Genomic DNA, 19,387 nt, shown 5'->3' with positions numbered 1-19,387 from the left:
TGGAAGAGAGAATACATAAGAATACTCAGGTCAGTTTTGATAATATACACGAAGAGTGCTATATTGCCATAATACATAGCAAAGCATACAATTCCAACAGTGTGGTTGGTCCTGGTTAAGGAAAAGCTGGATAGATCAATGAAATAAAACAGAGAGTAAGACACCCATGCACACTGGGGGATTTACTATCTATAAGATGCTACCAATCAAAGGGAACAGGATTGGTATTGGTAATCCATTTAAGGATAAAATAATCCTAGGGCCCATATTTAAGCCATCCACAAAACACAATGTAAAATGGATTTAAAGTGTAAACATAAACAAGTGAAATTTAAAAAAAAAAACAATATTTTCTATAACATTGGAAGTCTTCTTAAAGACAACATATCGAGAGGCCATAAAAGATTAACAATTAAAATATAAGATAATAAGTAACTCTAATATGACAAATGTTGTTACATACAAAATTAAATGACAAGCAACAGACTGGAAGAAAACATTAAAAGGAAAAATACGCAAGATACAAAATTAACTTCTATGCCTATATTAGAACATACTTTTTAAAAGTAAGTAAATGATTTGAACATGGATTTCACAGAAAATACAATGGGATAATATTCAATTAAAAAAGATTCTAGGGCAGCCCGGGGGGGCTCAGCAGTTTAGTGCCACCTTCGGCCCAGGGCATGAATCTGGGGACCCGGAATCGAGTCCCACGTCGGGCTCCCTGCATGGAGCCTGCTTCTCCCTCTGCCTGTGTCTCTACCTCTCTCTCTCTCTTTCTCTCATAAATAAATAAACTAATTAATTAATTAGTTAATTAATTAATTAAAAAAAGATTCTGAAGCTCTTTAGCAATTGGGAAATATACATTAAAATAACATTTAAATAAAATTAAAGGATATTATTAAGAAAGTGAAAAGACAATATACAGAATGGAACAAAATGTTTGCAGAGCATATATCTGGTAAGATCCAGAATCCTGCATATATAAAGAACTCTACAGCCTAACAACTAAAAGATAACCCAGTATTAAAATGGCCTAAGAATTGGCATAGACACTTCTCCAAAGAATTTATACCATGGCCGACAAGCACATGAAAAGAGGCTCAACAGTGTGAGTCATGAGGGAAATGTAAATCAAAACCATAATAAGACCCCACTTTATATCCAGGATGGCTGTAATTAAACCGAAAACAAGACAAAACAAGACACACATACCACAAACCCCCCAGAAAGTAACAAGTACTGGTGAGGATGGGAAGAAATAGAAACTTTCAAACATGGCTGGCGGGAATGTAAACTGGTATGGCCACTGTGGAAACCAGTTTGGTGGCTCCCCCAAAAGTTAAACCTAATCACCATATGATAACATTATCATATATATGTAGATGCATATACATGTATCTATACAAAAGTATGAAAACAGGTCCTCAAATACTTGTACATAAGCGTTTGTGTCAATACGAATTCACAATAGTCAAAAGGCAGAAACAACCGAAATGTCCATCAAGAGGTGAGACCATAAACAAACGGCTGTACAAGGGACAATGTTGTACAAGGGACAATGTTGTACAAGGGACAATGTATATACACACATACACACACTGGAAAATATTCAGCTGTAAAAAGAAGTGAAGCATCAACAGAAGCTACAACATGGATGAACCTCAAAAACATCATGCTAGGTAAAAGAAACCAGACACAAAGGATCCCATATTATATGATTCCCTTTATGGGAAACGTCCAGAATAGGAAAATCCACAAACATGAAAGCAAATTAGCAGTTGCTAGGAACTGGGGGGAGGCATGAATAGGAAGGAAGTAAGGGGTACAGGGTCTTCATTCGGTGAGATGAGATGATTTGGAACTGGATAGAGGCGCTGGTTGCATAACATCGTGAACGTACAAATGCCACTGCAATGTACACTTTAAAATGGTTAAATTTGGGGGCGCTTGAGGAGCTCAGTAGGTTAAGCATCTGCCTTCGGCTCAGGGCATGATTCCGGGGTCCCACAATGAGCCCCTGGTCGGGCTCCCTGCTCAGCGGGGAGTCTGCTTCTCCCTCTGCCTCCGCCCTTCCCCTCGCCCATGCTCTCTCTCAAATAAGTAAATAAAATCGTAATAAAATGGCTAAATTTTTTGTCACGTGAGTTTCACCTCAATAAAAAAAAAAAATACCTTCTCTTTTTCTTAGTTTGGCAAACACAATCATACACACATGTACACACATCTGTAACAATCCAGTGTCCAGGTGTGGGAAAGTGGGTTCTCTCTATACTTTTGGCTCAAACATCAACTGGCACAGCATTTTGGGGAAGGAAATTTGGCAATATCTATCAAAATTTAAAACGTTTGTACCCTGTGACTCCTCAATTTCGCTTATGAAATTCATTCCACACACGTCCTGAGGTAGATGGGTATGTTCACTGGTGCTTAATTGTTTAAAAAATGACACAGAAAATCCAGCAAATGGGTGTGGTTGGTTTTGTTGAGAGCCTCAAAGAAAAAAAACGAAGGACCATTTGGTCTTAAATTGCCCTTGAACATCCCTTAAATCGCCCATAAATTACATATATGTGATCTGTGTAAACAAGTCTGTATAGCAATAAAAATGTACAAACATATAATTTACACTATAACGTATAATATGTACATCCATAAAGTAGTTGTAATAAAAATTAAATCATTCAAGTGCTACACTGCTTAGACACACTTCAACAAATTTGTGAATATTCAAACTTGCCAGTTCTGCCCGTTGGTGAATAATGAAGTGTCCACGCATTTTGGTTCTTTCATCTGAAAAATGGGGATGCTACACACACCTGTCTCCAAGGGTCACCGAGAAGACAGGCTGAGTTAATTCAGATAAAGTGCCTGGCACTATAGCTGGCACATCTTCAGCATGCAGTGAATGTGAGATGTTATTAGGCAGCCGAGGGGTTGACCTTCTGGAAGGCGAGGTAGATAATTCACAGACAATTTCACAGAATGCAGTGTGATGAGGATCTCTGGCAGCTGTGGGCACAGGTACATGGGGGAACAGAGCAGGGCACTGAGGACAAGCTGGCCACCCCCAGGGGCCCCCTCCCACCACCTCTCGGCCCATTTGAAAGTTGGCCATGAACCCATTTCCTGAGACGGAATCACCAAAGGCTCCTAAGACCAATACTAACATGCTTTTCCCTGGAGGACTTCATTCCTCCAGGCCTGTGCTATCAACCATCAGCACATGTGTTTAAGAATTCCCTGTGTTTGTTCTCTGGAAAATAAACTGTTGGAAAGAAAAATCAATTTTCATTAGCAGTGCTATTACTTTCAAGAGAATCCCTTCTCAAATAAAAGTGTTAGAGGATGCTCCAAAAGCTGGTGTCACTTTGACTTTCCCCCGCAGGACTGAGTAAGTTGCTGACTCGAGCCTCAGCGTGGTCTCCTCCCTTCAGCCCCCTGCCCCATCAGCATCCCGAGAGGACATGCCACCAGAAGCCAGCAGGTGCCACCGAGGCACAAAGCAGGCTGGGCAGGCCTGGGCTAACCCGAGAACCTCCGCTTGAGGCCGAGTACCCCTGACTTCAGCTGATGCAGGCACAGGACTGGGGTTGCCCGACCCCATTCTTCAAGAGAAACTCTATGCCTGAATTTTTATATAAAATCTGCCCATTTTTTTTTTAATATGAAGGGTAAACAAGAAGCACTGTTGGGTCCCTCCAAATCTGCGGGATGGACCTGGCCCAATGGTCCCAGTTGGTGGCTTCAGGGGACACACACTTGCCCTTGTAGGTTTGAAACTGTGCGTGCAAAGGTGGTCACAGACCACAGCTGTGGATGTCGTAGGAATACAATCTGCTGTGTTCTTCGGGTCCAGCAAAGCCCATCATTGGATGTGAGTCAGTTTCCCATCCGCAGCCTGTCACTCATCTGCCTTCAGGACTCGGCCCCAATTGCCTCTCTGCACCGTGCCCCCCTGCTGGGGGGTCATCATTTCAAATAACACCTGTCACTCTGTGCTGTGCTTCACATATACCTCACTTAACAAAAATAAATCACAAGACGCATCTTCACCAAGAAAGCACACTGAGGTTTATTTTCATTTCCACTTAAGAAGTCAACAGAATTTGTGACACTTGGCACCTCCCCTTTGTCAGTGGAGCTGTTAGAGAGATTATCTTAAATGAATGTACAGAGAATGATGGAATCAGAGAAGGGAAAGTACAGAGCCACCAGGCAATGCTAGAGAAGAATTGATTTTTTCCTAACGGAGAGGTGTGAATAAATCGCATGAAGCACGGCCCAGGAGAGCTACTCTGAAACCCATTCTTTCCCAGATGGTGGAATGCCCCTGCCTTGCCCTATTGATCCCACTGCATGCACAGCCAGAAGAGTGGAGGACCTTTGATTATCTGGTGATTTCGGTATCTCTCCCTCCTTCCTGATCAGCACTGGCAGGATGATGGATTTTGAAGACAATTTCTAGGCTAGATCTCCCATATCTGGCGAGGGCAAAATGACTTCTAAACGCTACAGTCATTTCTAGAAGAGATAAATGTCAACCCATTATTTAAAAGACGTGGTGCCTGTTATCCTGTGTCTGGAAGTGACTCATAGCCTAGCTGAGGTGGGACATAATACACCTCCACCTCTACCCTCCTGTCACATCACGGAGGCTGTGACTACACAGCTGCCTTCATCCACTTAATCACACCCTGCCCTCCTCTGATCTCTCCCATCCAGAGCCAGGGCCCCACTCTCCAGGGACCATGGGAGCTGAGATGACATTAAGCAGAGTACAAATCTCCCATAAACCACCATTTGGGTACAAAATGCACAAGCTATGGTTAGTTTTCCAATACCCTAACTCCTCTTGGTTACAGTGTCTCTATGATCTTAATTAATTCCTGTGCCTTACCTTGTATTATATAAAGGAAGGCATCATGACCTGTATACCTGGCCAAACGAGTGACATCAATGTTTCCCTCTTTTTGGTCACTGATAAAGAACCCTTTAAAAGTATTCACTTACTCTTATCAATATGCTATGACTGTTTCATGCTGAATTCTCTCCATTGCCTATGATCCCAAGGTGGCTAAGGAACCTAGAGGCAGAAATTTCTCACAATATTTAAATAGCACTCTATTTCTCTCTCTTTTCTCCCTCTGGCAAATACATTTACTGGAATTCCTGAAACCAAGGAGGCCAGAGGGAAGTAACACAATATCTCTCAAATGCTTAAACAACAACAACAACAACAACAGAACTTTCAACCTAGAATCCTATACCTCAGGAAAGTATCATTCAGAAATGAAGAGGACGTCAAATAGGAAAAAGAAAAAACAAAGAAAATCTGTGGCCAGCAGGCTTACCCTAAGAGAATGGTAAAGGTAGTTCTCTCTAAATAGAAAGGAAAAGATAAAGGAAAGAAACTGGAACACCAGGAAGGAAGAAAGAACACAGTGAGCAAAAGTATGGATAAATACAATATATACAAACTCTTGAGTTTTGTGAGGTATGTTTAACAGTTGAGACAAAAATCACATGATGTGGTTTTAAATGTACGTAGAGGAACTATTTTAAACCATTGTATTATAAATGCAGGAGGATAAAAGGATATACAGGGAGGTAAAGTTTCTGTATGTCGCTTGAACTGGCAAAATGATGACAGGGGACTGTGATTTTATATAGATAGCTACTTAATATAGCTCTTCCTGCATTCCTTTGATTGATGTTTGTGTGATATATCTCTTTCCATCCTTTTACTTTCAAGCTGCCTAGATGGCTGTATTTAAAGTGAGTTTCATGTGGATAGCAAATGGCTGGGTCATGTTTTGGAATCGAATGCACTAACTTTCATCTTTTAATCTGTGCATTTGCATTATATACACACATGAGATGTATATATACGTAAGTACATAAATACATGACGTCATATACATCATGCATACATATCATATATATAGAAATATATCTCATGTATGCTTATATAAATAGCATGTATACATGATGAGGTACACACATGATAGTACATACATGGTATGTATTTATATTATGTGTATATATATCATGTATATATGTATGTAATGTGATGAGTTTTATATCCAATACCTCATCCCTAGAGTAACCATTAAAAAAAGCTATACAGGGACATACTGGGAAACGTTATAGTTAAATGATAATGAAGTTGTAAGAAATGTCCAATAACCCATAGGAAGGAAGGACAAGAAAATAGAGAACAGAGAAATGAATAAAACAGAAAAAGCAGAATACAAAAGAAAAGGGTTGACTTAAGCCCTAACTTATCTATAGTTGCATTAAATGCAGGTGGTCTCAATACACAAAATAAATGACAATCGTTTGTGGAGTGGCTTATATGACCTGATCATTTGCTATCCACAAAAAACTCACTTTAAATATTGCAATATAGGCAGGTCGGAAGTAAAAGAATGGAAACATTAATCCAAGGAAAGCAGGAGTATCTGTAGTAATATCAGACAAAGTAGACCTTAGAGCAAAGAAAATTACCAGAGTAAGAGAGGAACAATGCATAATGATAAAAAAAATCAATCTACCAAGGCGACATGGGAATCATAACTGTGCATGTCTCGCACAACAGAGCTGCGAACATGTGAAGCAAAAGCTGATAGAACTGAGAGGATTAGCAGACAAATCTGAAATTATACTTAGAGAATTTTAACACCCCTCTCTCAACTGTTGATAGAAGAAATGGTCACAAAACCAGCAAGCAGATAGAAGAACTGACGGACACCACCGCCGACCAACAAGATCTAATCAACATTTTTAAAACACTGAAGAAGGGCACCTGGGTAGCTCAGTGGTTGTGTGTCTGCCTTTGGTTCAGGTCATGATCCCTGGGTCCTGGGATTGAGACCTGCATTGGACTCCCCATGGGGAGCCTGCTTCTCCCTCTGCCTGTGTCTCTGCCTCTCTCTGTCTCTCACAAATAAATAAATAAAGTATTAAAAAATTAAACTACTGCACCCAACTACAGCAGAATACATATTATTTCCAAGTAGCCGTAGAACATATACCAGAATACACCATTTCCTGAGCCATAAAACAAACATCAACAAACTTGAAAGAGTTGAAATCCTACAGAGTGTGTTTTCTGACTACAGTGGAATCAGACTAGAAATCAATAACAGGAATATAACAGGAAAATCTCCAAACACTTGGAAACTAAGCAACATACTTCTAAATAATCAATGAGTCAAAGAGGACATCTCAAAGGAAATAAAAAAGTGAGCTGAATGAAAATAAAAATACAGCACATCAACATTTGTGAGACACAGCTACAGCAGTGCATTTATAGCACTAAGTGCAAACAATAGAAAAGAGGGGCAGTTTCAAATTAACAACCTAAGCTCCCACCTCAAACAGCTAGGAAAAGAAGAGCAAAGTAATCCCAAAGGTGGCAGAAGGATGGAATGATAAAGGTAAAACAGAAATCAATGAAATCAAAAACAGAAAAACAATAGAGAAAATCAATAGAACAGTGCTGGTATAAATAAAACTGACAAATAAAAAAAGAGAAGAAATCAATTACTAATAACAGGAATGAAATAGAAAGATATCACTACAGAACTTACAGACATTTGAAAAATAATAAGGGGAAAGGAGAAAAAATAAGTGGGAAATATCAGAAAGGGAGACAGTACATGAAGACTCCTAACTCTGGGAAGCGAACTAGGGGTGGTGGAACGGGTGGTAGGCGGGGGGTGGGTGTGACTGGGTGGCGGGCACTGAGGTGGGTACTTGACGGGATGAGCACTGGGTGTTATTCTGTATGTTGGCAAATTGAACACCAATAAAAAATAAATTTATTTTAAAAAATAATAATAATAAGTAAATACTAAGAATAACTCTACACATAAATCTGACAACTGAGATTAAATGGACCAATTCCCTGAAAACACAAACTACCACAACTCACCCAATATGAAATACATAATTTGACTAGCCTGATAGCAATCAAGAAAATTGAATTTATAGTTAAAAGCTCTGTTCCCTCCAAAGATCCAGGCCTGATGGCTTCACTTAAGAATTCTACGAAACTTTAAAAAAATTAACATCAATTCTACACAATTCTGTCCAGAAAGAGGAATAATTCTCAGTTTATCTTATAAAGCTAGTATTGCCCTACTACAAAACCAGACTGGAAAGAAAGAAAGAAAATGGTCTTTATTTATATATGACATGTTTGTCTACATAGAATATCCCCCAAATGTCTACAAAAAAGTTCTTAAAACTTGTAAGTTCAATAAGGCTGCCAGAGACAACATAAACATATAAAAATAAATTACATTTATATATAGCAACAATGCATGGGTATCAAAATCTCAGTCATAATACCATGCACTATAAAAATAAATAAAAAATAAAGTACTAGGTGTGAATCTAACAGAACATGCGTAGGACATGTGTGTTGAAAATGACACAACATTAACAAAAGGAATCAAAGAAGATATAAGTAGAGAGACATCCCATGTTCATGGATTGAAAGAGTCAACATAGTAAAGAAATCAGTTCTCCCTAAATGGATTTGTAGGTTTAACATGATTTCTATCAAAATCCCAGCAAGATTTTTTTATCAATATAGACAATTTATATGGAAATATAAAGGACTTAGAGTAGCTAAAACAATTTTTTTAAAGGAGAATAAACTGGGAGAAACCAATCTACCCAATTTTAAGATTCACTATATACTTTCGGTAATCAAGACCATGTGGCACTGGCAGATTGTTGGACACCTATATCAATGGAACAGAATGATGAACTCAGAAAGGCACCCACACAAATATGTCCAACTGATTTTGATGAAGGTACAAAAGCAATTCAGTGGAGGAAAGATATCTTTTTTCATTTAAATTCAATAAATTAACATATAATGTATTACTGGTTTCAAAGATAGAGGTCAGGGATTTATCAGTCTTATATAACACCTAGTGCTCATTACATCACAGCCCTCCTTAATGCCCATCACCAGTGACCCAGTCCCTGTCCCCCCACTCCCCTCCCCTCCAGCAACCCTCTGTTTGTTTCCTATGATTTTTAAGAGTCTCTTATGGTTTGTCTCCCATCTGATTTTGTCTTATTTTATTTTTTCCACTCTTCTCTTATGTCCCTCTGTTTTGTTTCTTAAATTCCACATATGAGCGAGATCATATAATGGTCTTTCCCTGATTGACTTATTTCACTTAGCATAATATCCTCTAGTTCCATTCATGTCATTGCAAATGACAAGATTTCATTTTTTGGAGGCTGAGTAGTATTCCTATGTGTGTGTGTGTGTGTGTGTGATGTATACACATATATACATCACATCTTCTTTATCCATTCACCTCTCAATGGACAGCTGGTCTCTGTCCATTGTTTGGCTAATGTGGACATTGCTGCTATAAACATTGGGGTGCAGGTGTTCCTTTGGTTCACTGCATTTGTATCTTTGGGGCAAATCCCAAGTAATGCAATTTCTGGGTTACAGGGTAGCTCTATTTTCAACTTTCTGAGGAACCTCCACAGTTTTCCAGAGTGGCTGTACCAGCGTTCATTCCCACCAACAGCGTACAAGGGTTCCCCTTTCTCCACATCCTCGTCAACATCTGTCATTTCCTGACTTGTTAATTTTAGCCATTCTCACTGGTGTGAGGTGGTTTCTCATTGTGGTTTGATTTGTATTTTCCTGATGCTGGGTGATGTTGAACACTTCTTCGTGTGTCTGTTGGTCATTTGTATGTCTTCTTTGGAGAAATGTCTGTTCATGTCTTCTGTCCATTTCTTGATTGGATTACTTGTTCTTTGGGTGTTGAGTTTGACAAATTCTTTATAGATTTTGGATTTTTCCTTTACCCGTATGCCATTCACAAATATCTTCTCCCATTCTGGTGGTTGTCTTTTGGCTTTGTCGACTGTTTCCTTTGCTGTCCAAAAGCTTTTTATCTTGATGAAGTCCCAATAGTTCATTTTTGCCTTTGTTTCCCTTGCCTTTGGAGATGTGTCTAGCAAAGTGTTGCTGCAGCCGAGGTCACAGAGGTTGCAGCCTGTGTTCTCCTCTAGGATTTACATTTCTCCTCACATTTAGTTCCTTCATCCATTTTGAATTTATTTTTCTATATGGTGTAAGAAAATGGCTCAGTTTTGGGATGCATGGGTGGCTCAGCAATTGAGCACCTGCCTTCAGCTCAGGGCATGATCCTGGAGTCCCAGGATCGAGTCCCACATCGGGCTCCCTGCATGAAGCCTGCTTCTCTCTCTGCCTATGACTCTGCCTCTCTCTCCCTGTGTCTTTCATGAATAAATAAATAAAATCTTAAAAAAAAGAAAGAACAGAAAATGGTCCAGTTTCATTCTTGTGCATGTGGCTGTCCAGTTTTCCCAACACCATTTGTTGAAGAGACTGTTTTTTTCCCACTGGATATTCTTTCTTGCTTTGTTGAAGATGAGTTGACCACAGAGTTGAGGATCCATGTCTGAGTTCTCTATTCTGTTCCATTGATCTATGTGTCCTTTTTTGTGTGAGTACCATACTGTCTTGATCACAGCTTTGTAATAGAGCTTGAAGTCCAGAATTGTGATGCCACTAGTTTTGATTTTCTTTCTCAACATTCCTCTGGCTATTCAGGGTCTTTTCTGGTTCCATACAAATCTTGGTATAGTTTGTTTTAGCCCTGTAAAAAATGTTGATGGTATTTTGATAGGAACTGCCTTGAATGTGTAGATTGCTTTGGGTAGCATAGACATTTTTACAATATTTCTTCTTCCAGTCCATGAGCATGGAACATTTTTCCATTTCTTTGTGTCTTCCTCAATTTCTTTCATGAGTGTTCTATAGTTTTCTGAGTAAGGAAAGGTATCTTTTGAAACAAATGGTGCTGAAGCAATTGGACACTTAAAGGTTGAAACATTATCCTTGAACTAAATCTCACAGCTTATACAAAAAATTAGCTCAAAAAAAAAATTAGCTCAAAATAGGCTATGAAATAAATGGAAAATATAGAACTATAAATACTTTAGGAAAAACAAAGTACTAGACTATCTGTGGGATCTGGGACTAGGCAAAGAGTTCTCAGACTTGAACTAAGAGAATGAACCCCTAAAGGAAAACTGAAAAACTGGACCTCCTCAAAATCAAGATATTTTGCATGGTGAATACCTTGTTTAGAGGATGAAAAGGGATATATTTGCAAATATTTGAGAAAATATCTGTGAACCACATATCCAACAAATGGCTAGAATACATTAAAAAAAAAAAAACCTGTCAAAACTCAGTAGTAAGAAAAACAAACCATCCAATTAGATAAAGGTCAAAAGGCAGAAAGATACATTTCACCAATGAGCATATACAGATGGCAAATAAGCATGCAAAAAGATGCTCCACATCATTATCTGTTAAGGAAATGCAAATTAAAACCACAATGAGACATCACTATATATCTATCAGAATGGCTAAAATAAAAAATAGTGACAACACCAAATGCTGGCAAGGAAGCAGAAATACTGCATCACTCATATGTTGCTGGCAAGAATGAGAAATGGTACAGTCACTCTGGAAAACAGTTTGGCAGTCTTTTGAAAAGCTAAACATGCAACTACCATACAACATACTATTACACTCCTGGGCACTCATCCCAGAAAAATGAAGACTTGTGTGCACACAAAAAAAACTGTACGTGAATGTTTCCAACAGCTTTATTTATAATAGCCAAAAACTGGGAAAAATCCATGTGTTCTTCAGTGAGCAACTAGTTAAGCAAACCATGGTACATCTATATCATGGGATATTATTCAGCATTAAAAACGAATGAACTATTTATACATGGAACAGCCTGAATGAGTCTCTGAAGAATTAATTATACTGAGTGCAAAAGCCAATCCCAAAGGCTGCATGCTGTTTGATTTCATTTATATAACATTCTTGGCATGACAAGATGTTAGAAATGAAGAACAGGTAAATGCTTGTCAGGGATTAAGGAGAGGGAGGAGCAAGAGGGAAGTGGGTGGAGCTATAAAAAAAGTCAACAGGAGGGGTCCTTATGGGGTGGAAATGTTCTGTTTTGACTTGTATCGTGTCAGTATACTAGTTGTGATATTGCACTATAGTTTTGTTTTATTTTTTTTACTTTATTTTTTTAAGGAGGCCTGAACTCATAACCCTGAGATGGAGACCCTCAGATCATGAGCTGAGCAGAGATTAAGGGTCCAAGGCTTAACCAGCTGAGCTACCCAGGCACCCCCGGCATTATAGTTTTTTTAAGATGTTACCATTAGGGGAAAATAGGGTAAAAGGTACATGGCATATCTGTATTACTTCTTAAAACTGCATGTGAACCTTCAATTATTTCCAAATGAAAAACTTTGATTAAAAACATCTCCAATGTCACTGCCTTTCTCTAAATTAGAATTCATCTGGTCCTCCTCTGTTTTCTCCCTCTTGGAGAAGAGGGCGGGAGGGGAGGGCAGAGCCAGCCTTGCAGCCAGGTGGTCCTGGATTTAAGTCTTTGATCTTCATATGCCAGCTGCAAAACCTTGAGTGTGTCATTCATCCCCTCCAAGCCTCAATTCTGTAAAAGAGGGATAATTAAATCTACTTTGAAGGGTTGCCCTGAAGTTAAAGAGAACATTTGCAACATGCAAATGGGGTGCCTAGTGCATAATAAATGCTTAATAACTAGTAAATGCTTCTACTGCCACCAGCACCTGTATGTGGGTTTATTCCATTTTGCTTGGTGCAATAGATGATGGTATAAGGGTTCCTCCAAAAGTAGGTTGTAAACTACTTGTGCAAAGTACTGGGTCCTATTCATTCATTTTAACCTCAGGACATATCATAGTCTGTCACTGGTAAATACCTTATAAATGCATGCTGGACTGAATTCATGGAATAAAGTATTAGAAGGGGGACCTGGGCAAAAAATATATGGCAGAAAAACTGAAGATCAATAAAAGAATGGAAACCTTTTGTTAAAGGTTTATGCAACCTTTAAATGCAACCTGTTGTATCTCAGCAGATCCAGGGGAGCGTAAGATGCCGGCAGCAGGCACAATTTGTCCAAATCCATGTCTTAGGCCACAGGCTGCATTTGAAATGATTTGATATAATATCCACAGGAAAAAGGCCTAGGAGAAGAGAAACCAGTGATTTACAGGATTAAGTCCAACACCGATTTCCTTATTGATAAGGAGAGACTTGTACTCTTGCTGAAGGCAGTTTTGAAAAGGTCTTCAGAATGACGATGAGGACAGCTGTGTGTCACTTGGTCGGTGGTAGAAGCACAAACAGTAATGCCTACAATTGAATTCACCCACTAGAACCAATTAGGACCGACTGCCTTTCCAAGGTACATCAAGTGGTCCTTGCGTTTTTCAATCTTTGGAGATGAAGTGGAAATTACTAGAAAATAGGTAAGGAATTGGGGAGACTGCCTATGGTTACGGTCTGGAAGTACTGGGTTCTCAAACGCCTGTGGGAGTGGAGAAGCTTGGCAGAGGAGGGAAGGAATTTGCTGGAGTTCAACTGATCTTTAAGTGAAAAAGCTCCCAGTATGTCAGCCTGAAACAACTTTATCATAATATCCTTATCTGAAATGTAAGCTCCCTGGGAATAAGGGTCCCCGTCTCTTTTGTTCACTGCCAGTGCCTGGAACCACAAAGCATACTCAAAAACATATTTGTTGAATGATGGGTTCACTTTATTACTCCCAAGTGCCCCAGGTACTGATGGTAAATCTTTGAAGTCTGCCTTTGTCTTTGTTAAGGCCAGTCCCGGGACAGAAGCCTCCATTGTGACATCTCTACGTTAATCCAGATCCTTCCTCCACAAAACCCAAAGACACACGATTGGAGTGGAACTGGGCATGCTCCATCAGGGAAGTCTTCTGGGCAAATAGGGGAAGACTGGACAAGTGGTCCTCTATCTGTGTCTCTGTGGAAGGGTGAAATATCCAGATTCTTCTTCAGGATGCACCAGTGTTCACTTCTCCAATACTGAGAAATCACCAGGTCTACTTTGACCTGAGTCTGGACTGAGCCCTGCCAAGAGACACTGGCTGTAAAGGACACTCACCAGAGATGTGATGCAATCCACTCACCCTGCAGTCTGATTATGTAGCGTTCCCTGTCCACTTTGTCAGACCATTTACCGAGCATGAAAAAAAAAAAAATGCAGGAGCAGCATGTGTCTGCAAATGCAGAGAGTGAAGTTCTAAGCCTTAGGTTCTTGCTCTATGGCCAGAATGAGTTATCTAATCTCTCTGAGTTTCCAGTTTTTCATATGTGTGGTAGGAATAAAATCAGTAGATATATTTGGGAGTTATTATAAGAATTAAGTTACAGAGAACAACTGAAACAGTATATCACTGCAATGTAGTAGGAAAAAAATATTTCCAATAAATGTCCCTGGCCAATGGGGCACTGAGCAACTCAGTTAAGTGTCTGCCTTCAGCTCAGGTCATGATCTCAAGGTCCTGGGATTGAGCTCTGCATTGAGCTCCCTGCTCAGCAGGAGTCTGCTTCTCCCTCTCCCTCTACCTGCTGCTACTCTCCCCACTTGTGCTCTCTTCCTCTCTCTGTCAAATAAATAAATAAAATCTTTAAAAAAAATGACTCTGGCCAAATGGACACCTGTTGGGGGGGGGGGCAAGTAAATCTTTACTCCTGCCTCACACAATGAACACAAATCAATTCCAGATAAATTATAACCCTAAAAAAGAAAGGTCAAACTATAATGCTTCTAGAAGAAAGCAGAAGAGAATACCTTCATGACTTTGGGGCAGGCAAAATTTTCTTTAAAAAGGTACAAAAAAAATTAAAAGGTACCCCAAAATAGTATAAAAATAAAAAAAAAGATGGATATACTAGACTTCAGAAAAATCAAGAACGTCTTCATCAAAAGACACCATTAAGAGAATGACAAATCAAGCCACAGATGGAGAAAAGATATCTATAGATCCATATTTTTGTCCTGGATATATAAAGAGCTCCAACAAATCAATAAGAAAAAGATAGAAAACACAATGTTCAAAATTGGGCAAAGAACTTGAAGAAGTACTTCAAAGCAGAGGATGTCAAGTGTCCAGAAAGCATATGATTCAGCATCATTAGTCACCAGAATAATTAAATTATGAAAACATTGCTGAGAAGCTAAAATTTAAATATTTGACAGTACCAAGTGCGAAAAAGGATGCCGAGTGACCACAATCCACATATATTACTAATATAATAGTAATACACTTACAGACACTTTGGAAAACCGGTGGATGTTATCTACAAAGCTAAACAAACGAATAAAATCCAATGCTGACCCTGTGACGCAGCTGTTCCACTTCTAGGTATCTATCAAAAAGAAATGGACAAATATGTCCACCAGAAGCACAAACGAGAATGTTTATGGCAGGTTCGTCTGTCCAAACACTGGAAACAACCCAAATGTCTACCAACAATAGAACAGATGAATAAATGTGGTCTGTTCATACAATAGAACACCGTGTAGCTGTTAAAAAAGAGCGATACTAAGACAGAGAAACGCTCTCGGCCACAGATGAATCTCAGGCATAGCATCAAGCAGAGAAGCCAGATTCCAATGGAGAGGATGCCTGACTCCATTTCCGTCGAGTTCAACGGGCAAAAGTAATCTGTTGCAGCAGAAGTCAGAATAGTGGTTACCTTGGCCAGGTGGGTTATGGAGGTGGTAGGTCTGGACGCGGAGGGGACGGGAAGGTGCCCTCTGACTTACTGGACATGTTCTATCTTGATGCGAGTGGTAGTTAGAGGAGCAGACATGCGTGTAAAAAACGCACCAAGCTAAAAAATAAAAATAAAAAAAAGAAAAAATTCAAAAAACTAAAAAATTTTTAAAAATTTTTTTAAAAATTAAAAAAACGCACCAAGCTGCACACCTAACATCTGCATGTGACCTCCCCTTAAACACGATCATACCAATCCATGAGGTACGGTGCGAGATCCGCAGTAATCACTCAAAAAATTCACTGACATGAAATTACTGTTAAATTGACCATCATAATGAGGGATTCCTTCCCGAGCTGGTTCCTGGCTGCCAGTTCTCTTCAGAAACACTGCAGGGGCAATTCGGTCCCTTATTCGCTTTAACCTCGCAGTCTTTGAACTACTTTCTTTATCCCTTTTGTCTCACAAAACGTGCATGAAAGCCAAAGACACCTTTATTTCAGACGACTACTCCTGCTGATTGCACCTAGCTCGGAGACTCCGCAAGATGTGCGGCACAATCAGGCAGCCAGGAGGGCGGGGAAGGCAGCAAGCGGAGGACGCTGATTATCGGGCGTCTGATAACCTGGGAAGGCCAGCAGCTCTGGGCTCACAGTGCTCGCCCTGCCAGGGGCCTTACCATGCTGGGAAATCTCCCGCTCAATATCCCTTTCACTGGGGAGGACAGTCTGATTGTGGCCCGCACAAAAGAAGCCACCTCTCCTGGGACTGTCCTCTGTACATTTATCAGAGCACTCCGCCTCAGGACCAGAAATTAGAGAAGGAAGCTTTGGGGGGTGGGGGACACAGCCAGTCCCACCTGGCTCATCAGCCTTTCATTTCCCGCTAATTCACACCCCAGACTTTGCATTATCTTTGAATGCGTAACAGGATAAATGGACCGAGCTTTGGGGGAGAGGAGGTGGAGGGTGGTAAATAAAACCTAAAATACAGCCGGATCCAAGCTCCAGCTTCGCGGAAACGGAACTGGAGGAGATTGACACCTTAGCTTATTGACACCTTAGCTTATTGAAAAAGCTGTTGAAAATAAGCTAATCGGACCCTGCAAATTCACACTTGGGTCAACGTAAGCGAAATCCGTGCCACACCGAGGGGCAGGGGGAGGCAGGCCAACGGGCATCTCTACTCGGGCCATCAGCTCACTTCAGAAGCCGCTCCCTCTTGGCAATAGAGAGAAATGATTACATTTCACAAAGATATCACTCTGTCTATGCCTGAGTCAATTTCACATTTTAACCTGCCATAAAACTTCTGTGAAATTATACAATTTTGGTGAATGCCTGTAAATTTGTGAAGTGAGTCATCCTCAGGTGAGCCCAAATTGGTGAAAAATGTCTGGCTCAGCCTGCATCGGATCACAAATGAATCTTTGCTTTCTGATGTGATCGAAACCAGCTGGTTGCCTGGCCCTTAGCCAAAGCCATGCATGGGCCAAAATGACAATAATCATAATCTCGGGTCCCCTATCATGATAAAGAAATGATACTTGACTTGCGATCTGGAAGACTGCAAAAAAATCGCCAGCAGGTAGCACGGACGTGCTAAAGCGGAGGAAGCAGGGACAGGAAGGAGAGACTTTGCAAGGATTCAGCAGAAGCAACCAGGTGACCCCCCATCTTCTTCTTTTACGCTCAAAATAGAGCGCAGACGGTTCCTCCTCGTGGTTATCACACCTCGATGTTTTCCTAGCTGCACACTCATGAAATGATCCTTGAAATTATATTACCAAGAGAAATTTTCCTTCATTGCTTATTTTGATATGATTTCAATAAATGTACAGTATGTGAAATTATTTCTTCATTTCACCCTGGTCCTGAAAATGAAATCCAATTTAGGAGCCAGTCTACGGAACACCAGCTGAGCACAACACCCGAGCAGCATACTGTTAACAGCGGGACTGCGTCCTTGGGCCGTGTGTTTCCTTGATCTGGGCAGGAACAAGGTGGTCGGTGCCCAGGGTCATTCTCAGTGGGTTGAATCATGGATTGTGGATTCTTAATCAGGAGTGGCAACTCAGACACCTTATTTCTTCAATCCGTCTTGTGATCTCTAAAAAGAAGAGCGTGAGAGATCCTGCAGAAGCCAGGAGGGCCAAACACCACGGATACATTGGTGCACCACCAATGGTGACCCCAGACAAGGTACCGGGGTGCAAGCCAGAAGCCCTGACCTTGAGGTGGGCAGGAAGGGCTGTAGGGCCTGGGCATCTCTGTGAAGGCTCTGGGTAAGAAAGCTTACCCAGTGCAGCGTTGTTCCTAGGGATATGTTAAAATGATGGTCTGGGGTGATGGGTTTTTGATGACTTGGAAAAATTATGACATATTTCAGGCACATAGAAGTAAAAATGAATAACACTGTACAGTGACACATTACTGCTGAAGAAATAAGTGTTATCAAAACAGTCGACATCTTTTCCCTAATTATATCTTTCTCCAATTACACCCCCTTCTTTTTTTTTTACACCCCCTTCTCAGATGAACATTGCCCTGAATTCAGTGCACATCTTTCCTGTGATTTGTATTCGTAGAAGTGTATGATTCCTTTAGCAAAGCGTGGTATTGTTTTGAATGCTGTCAAATGTATGTTGACAATATTTTATACTGTTTATGTCAGGGCAGGACTTTTTATCTATTTATCGGAGAGAGAGAGAGAGAGAGAGAGAGAAAGAAAGAGCAGGGGGGAGGAGCAGAGGGAGAAGGAGAAGCAGACCGTCCTCTGAGCAGGGAGCCCGACACGAGGCTTGATCCCAGGACCCTGAGATCCCGATCTGAGCTGAAGGCAGATGCTTCATTGACTGAGCACCCCCCCCCCCGCCCAGGCACCCCCAGAACTTGATTTTTTGCTCAGCATTTTGAGATTCATCAATGTTTACACATGTAGTTCCAAATGGCTTCTTCTCGCTACTGGTGTCCTATGAATGGGCAACCTCTTTCAGCTCCCGTGGCTTTGGGTTTTCTCTTTCTGAATTTCCTGCATCAGACAGGCATGACTTTTACCATCAGAAGAGAATACAGTTTGATGAAAGGAGGCAGCATCCACAGGACTCCTCCCAATTCTCCTTCTTCTAAGTTCTCTCTCTGGGGATGATGATGCTAGAACCTAGAGCCAGCCTCCGCCCCCAGCCAATGGCCAAGCCTGGGCACTGCTCCTGCTCGCACCCCCGGATGCCTCACTTACCCCACCCTTCTTCACATCGGGAGCCCATCCCCGTCACTGGGTTGAGGCCATGCGTCCACCCAGCCTTCTCCTTGCTCTGCCCTGGTTCAATCCACTGTCATGAATCCCCACCTGATAATATCTCAGGTGAGGTTTTCATCATCTCATGCTTGTGTTACTCTACCAGCTTCATCACTGGGCTCCTGCCTCCAGTTTCATTGCCAGAAGCCTTACCTTTCTAAAACAGAAACCTGAACTTATCAAACCATCCCCTCCACCGTAAAAATCCTTCAGCGACTTCTCATCGTCTTGGGAATGAAATCCAAACGCTGAAGCATGACGTAGGAGACTCCTTGTAACGCGATCTTTGCCCATCTGGCCAGCCTCCTCCCATCCACCACGAGGAGCTGCTGAAACTCTGCAGACGGGCTGCACAGCCCCCCACTCTCCCTGTGGTCTCTCCTGCTTGTGCTTGCTC

The 19,387-nt window shown here is 40.9% G+C and overlaps 1 protein-coding gene across 17 annotated transcripts in view; it reads right to left on the bottom strand.

The window, feature by feature from the left end:
• Positions 1 to 19,387, bottom strand: part of C29H10orf90 (chromosome 29 C10orf90 homolog) — a 212,734-nt gene that overhangs the window by 99,211 nt on the left and 94,136 nt on the right. For 9 of the 17 annotated variants that reach the window (XR_013367694.1, XR_013367691.1, XR_013367690.1 and 6 more), the window contains exon 3: positions 15,673 to 15,810. The exons of the other annotated variants lie outside the window; for them this stretch is intronic. Coding sequence is in view for 6 of the 9 variants with exons in the window: in XM_077877233.1 (XP_077733359.1) it covers positions 15,673 to 15,810 (138 nt within the window). In the remaining 3 variants the exon portion in view is untranslated. The remainder of the gene's footprint in view (positions 1 to 15,672; positions 15,811 to 19,387) is intronic. 17 annotated transcript variants of the gene reach the window in all.

The sequence above is a fragment of the Canis aureus genome, chromosome 29 (genome assembly GCF_053574225.1).
Source record: "Canis aureus isolate CA01 chromosome 29, VMU_Caureus_v.1.0, whole genome shotgun sequence".
NCBI lineage: Eukaryota > Metazoa > Chordata > Mammalia > Carnivora > Canidae > Canis > Canis aureus.
The sequence above is the reverse complement of the archived record's forward strand: the minus strand, read 5'-3'. Positions and strand labels throughout refer to the sequence as shown.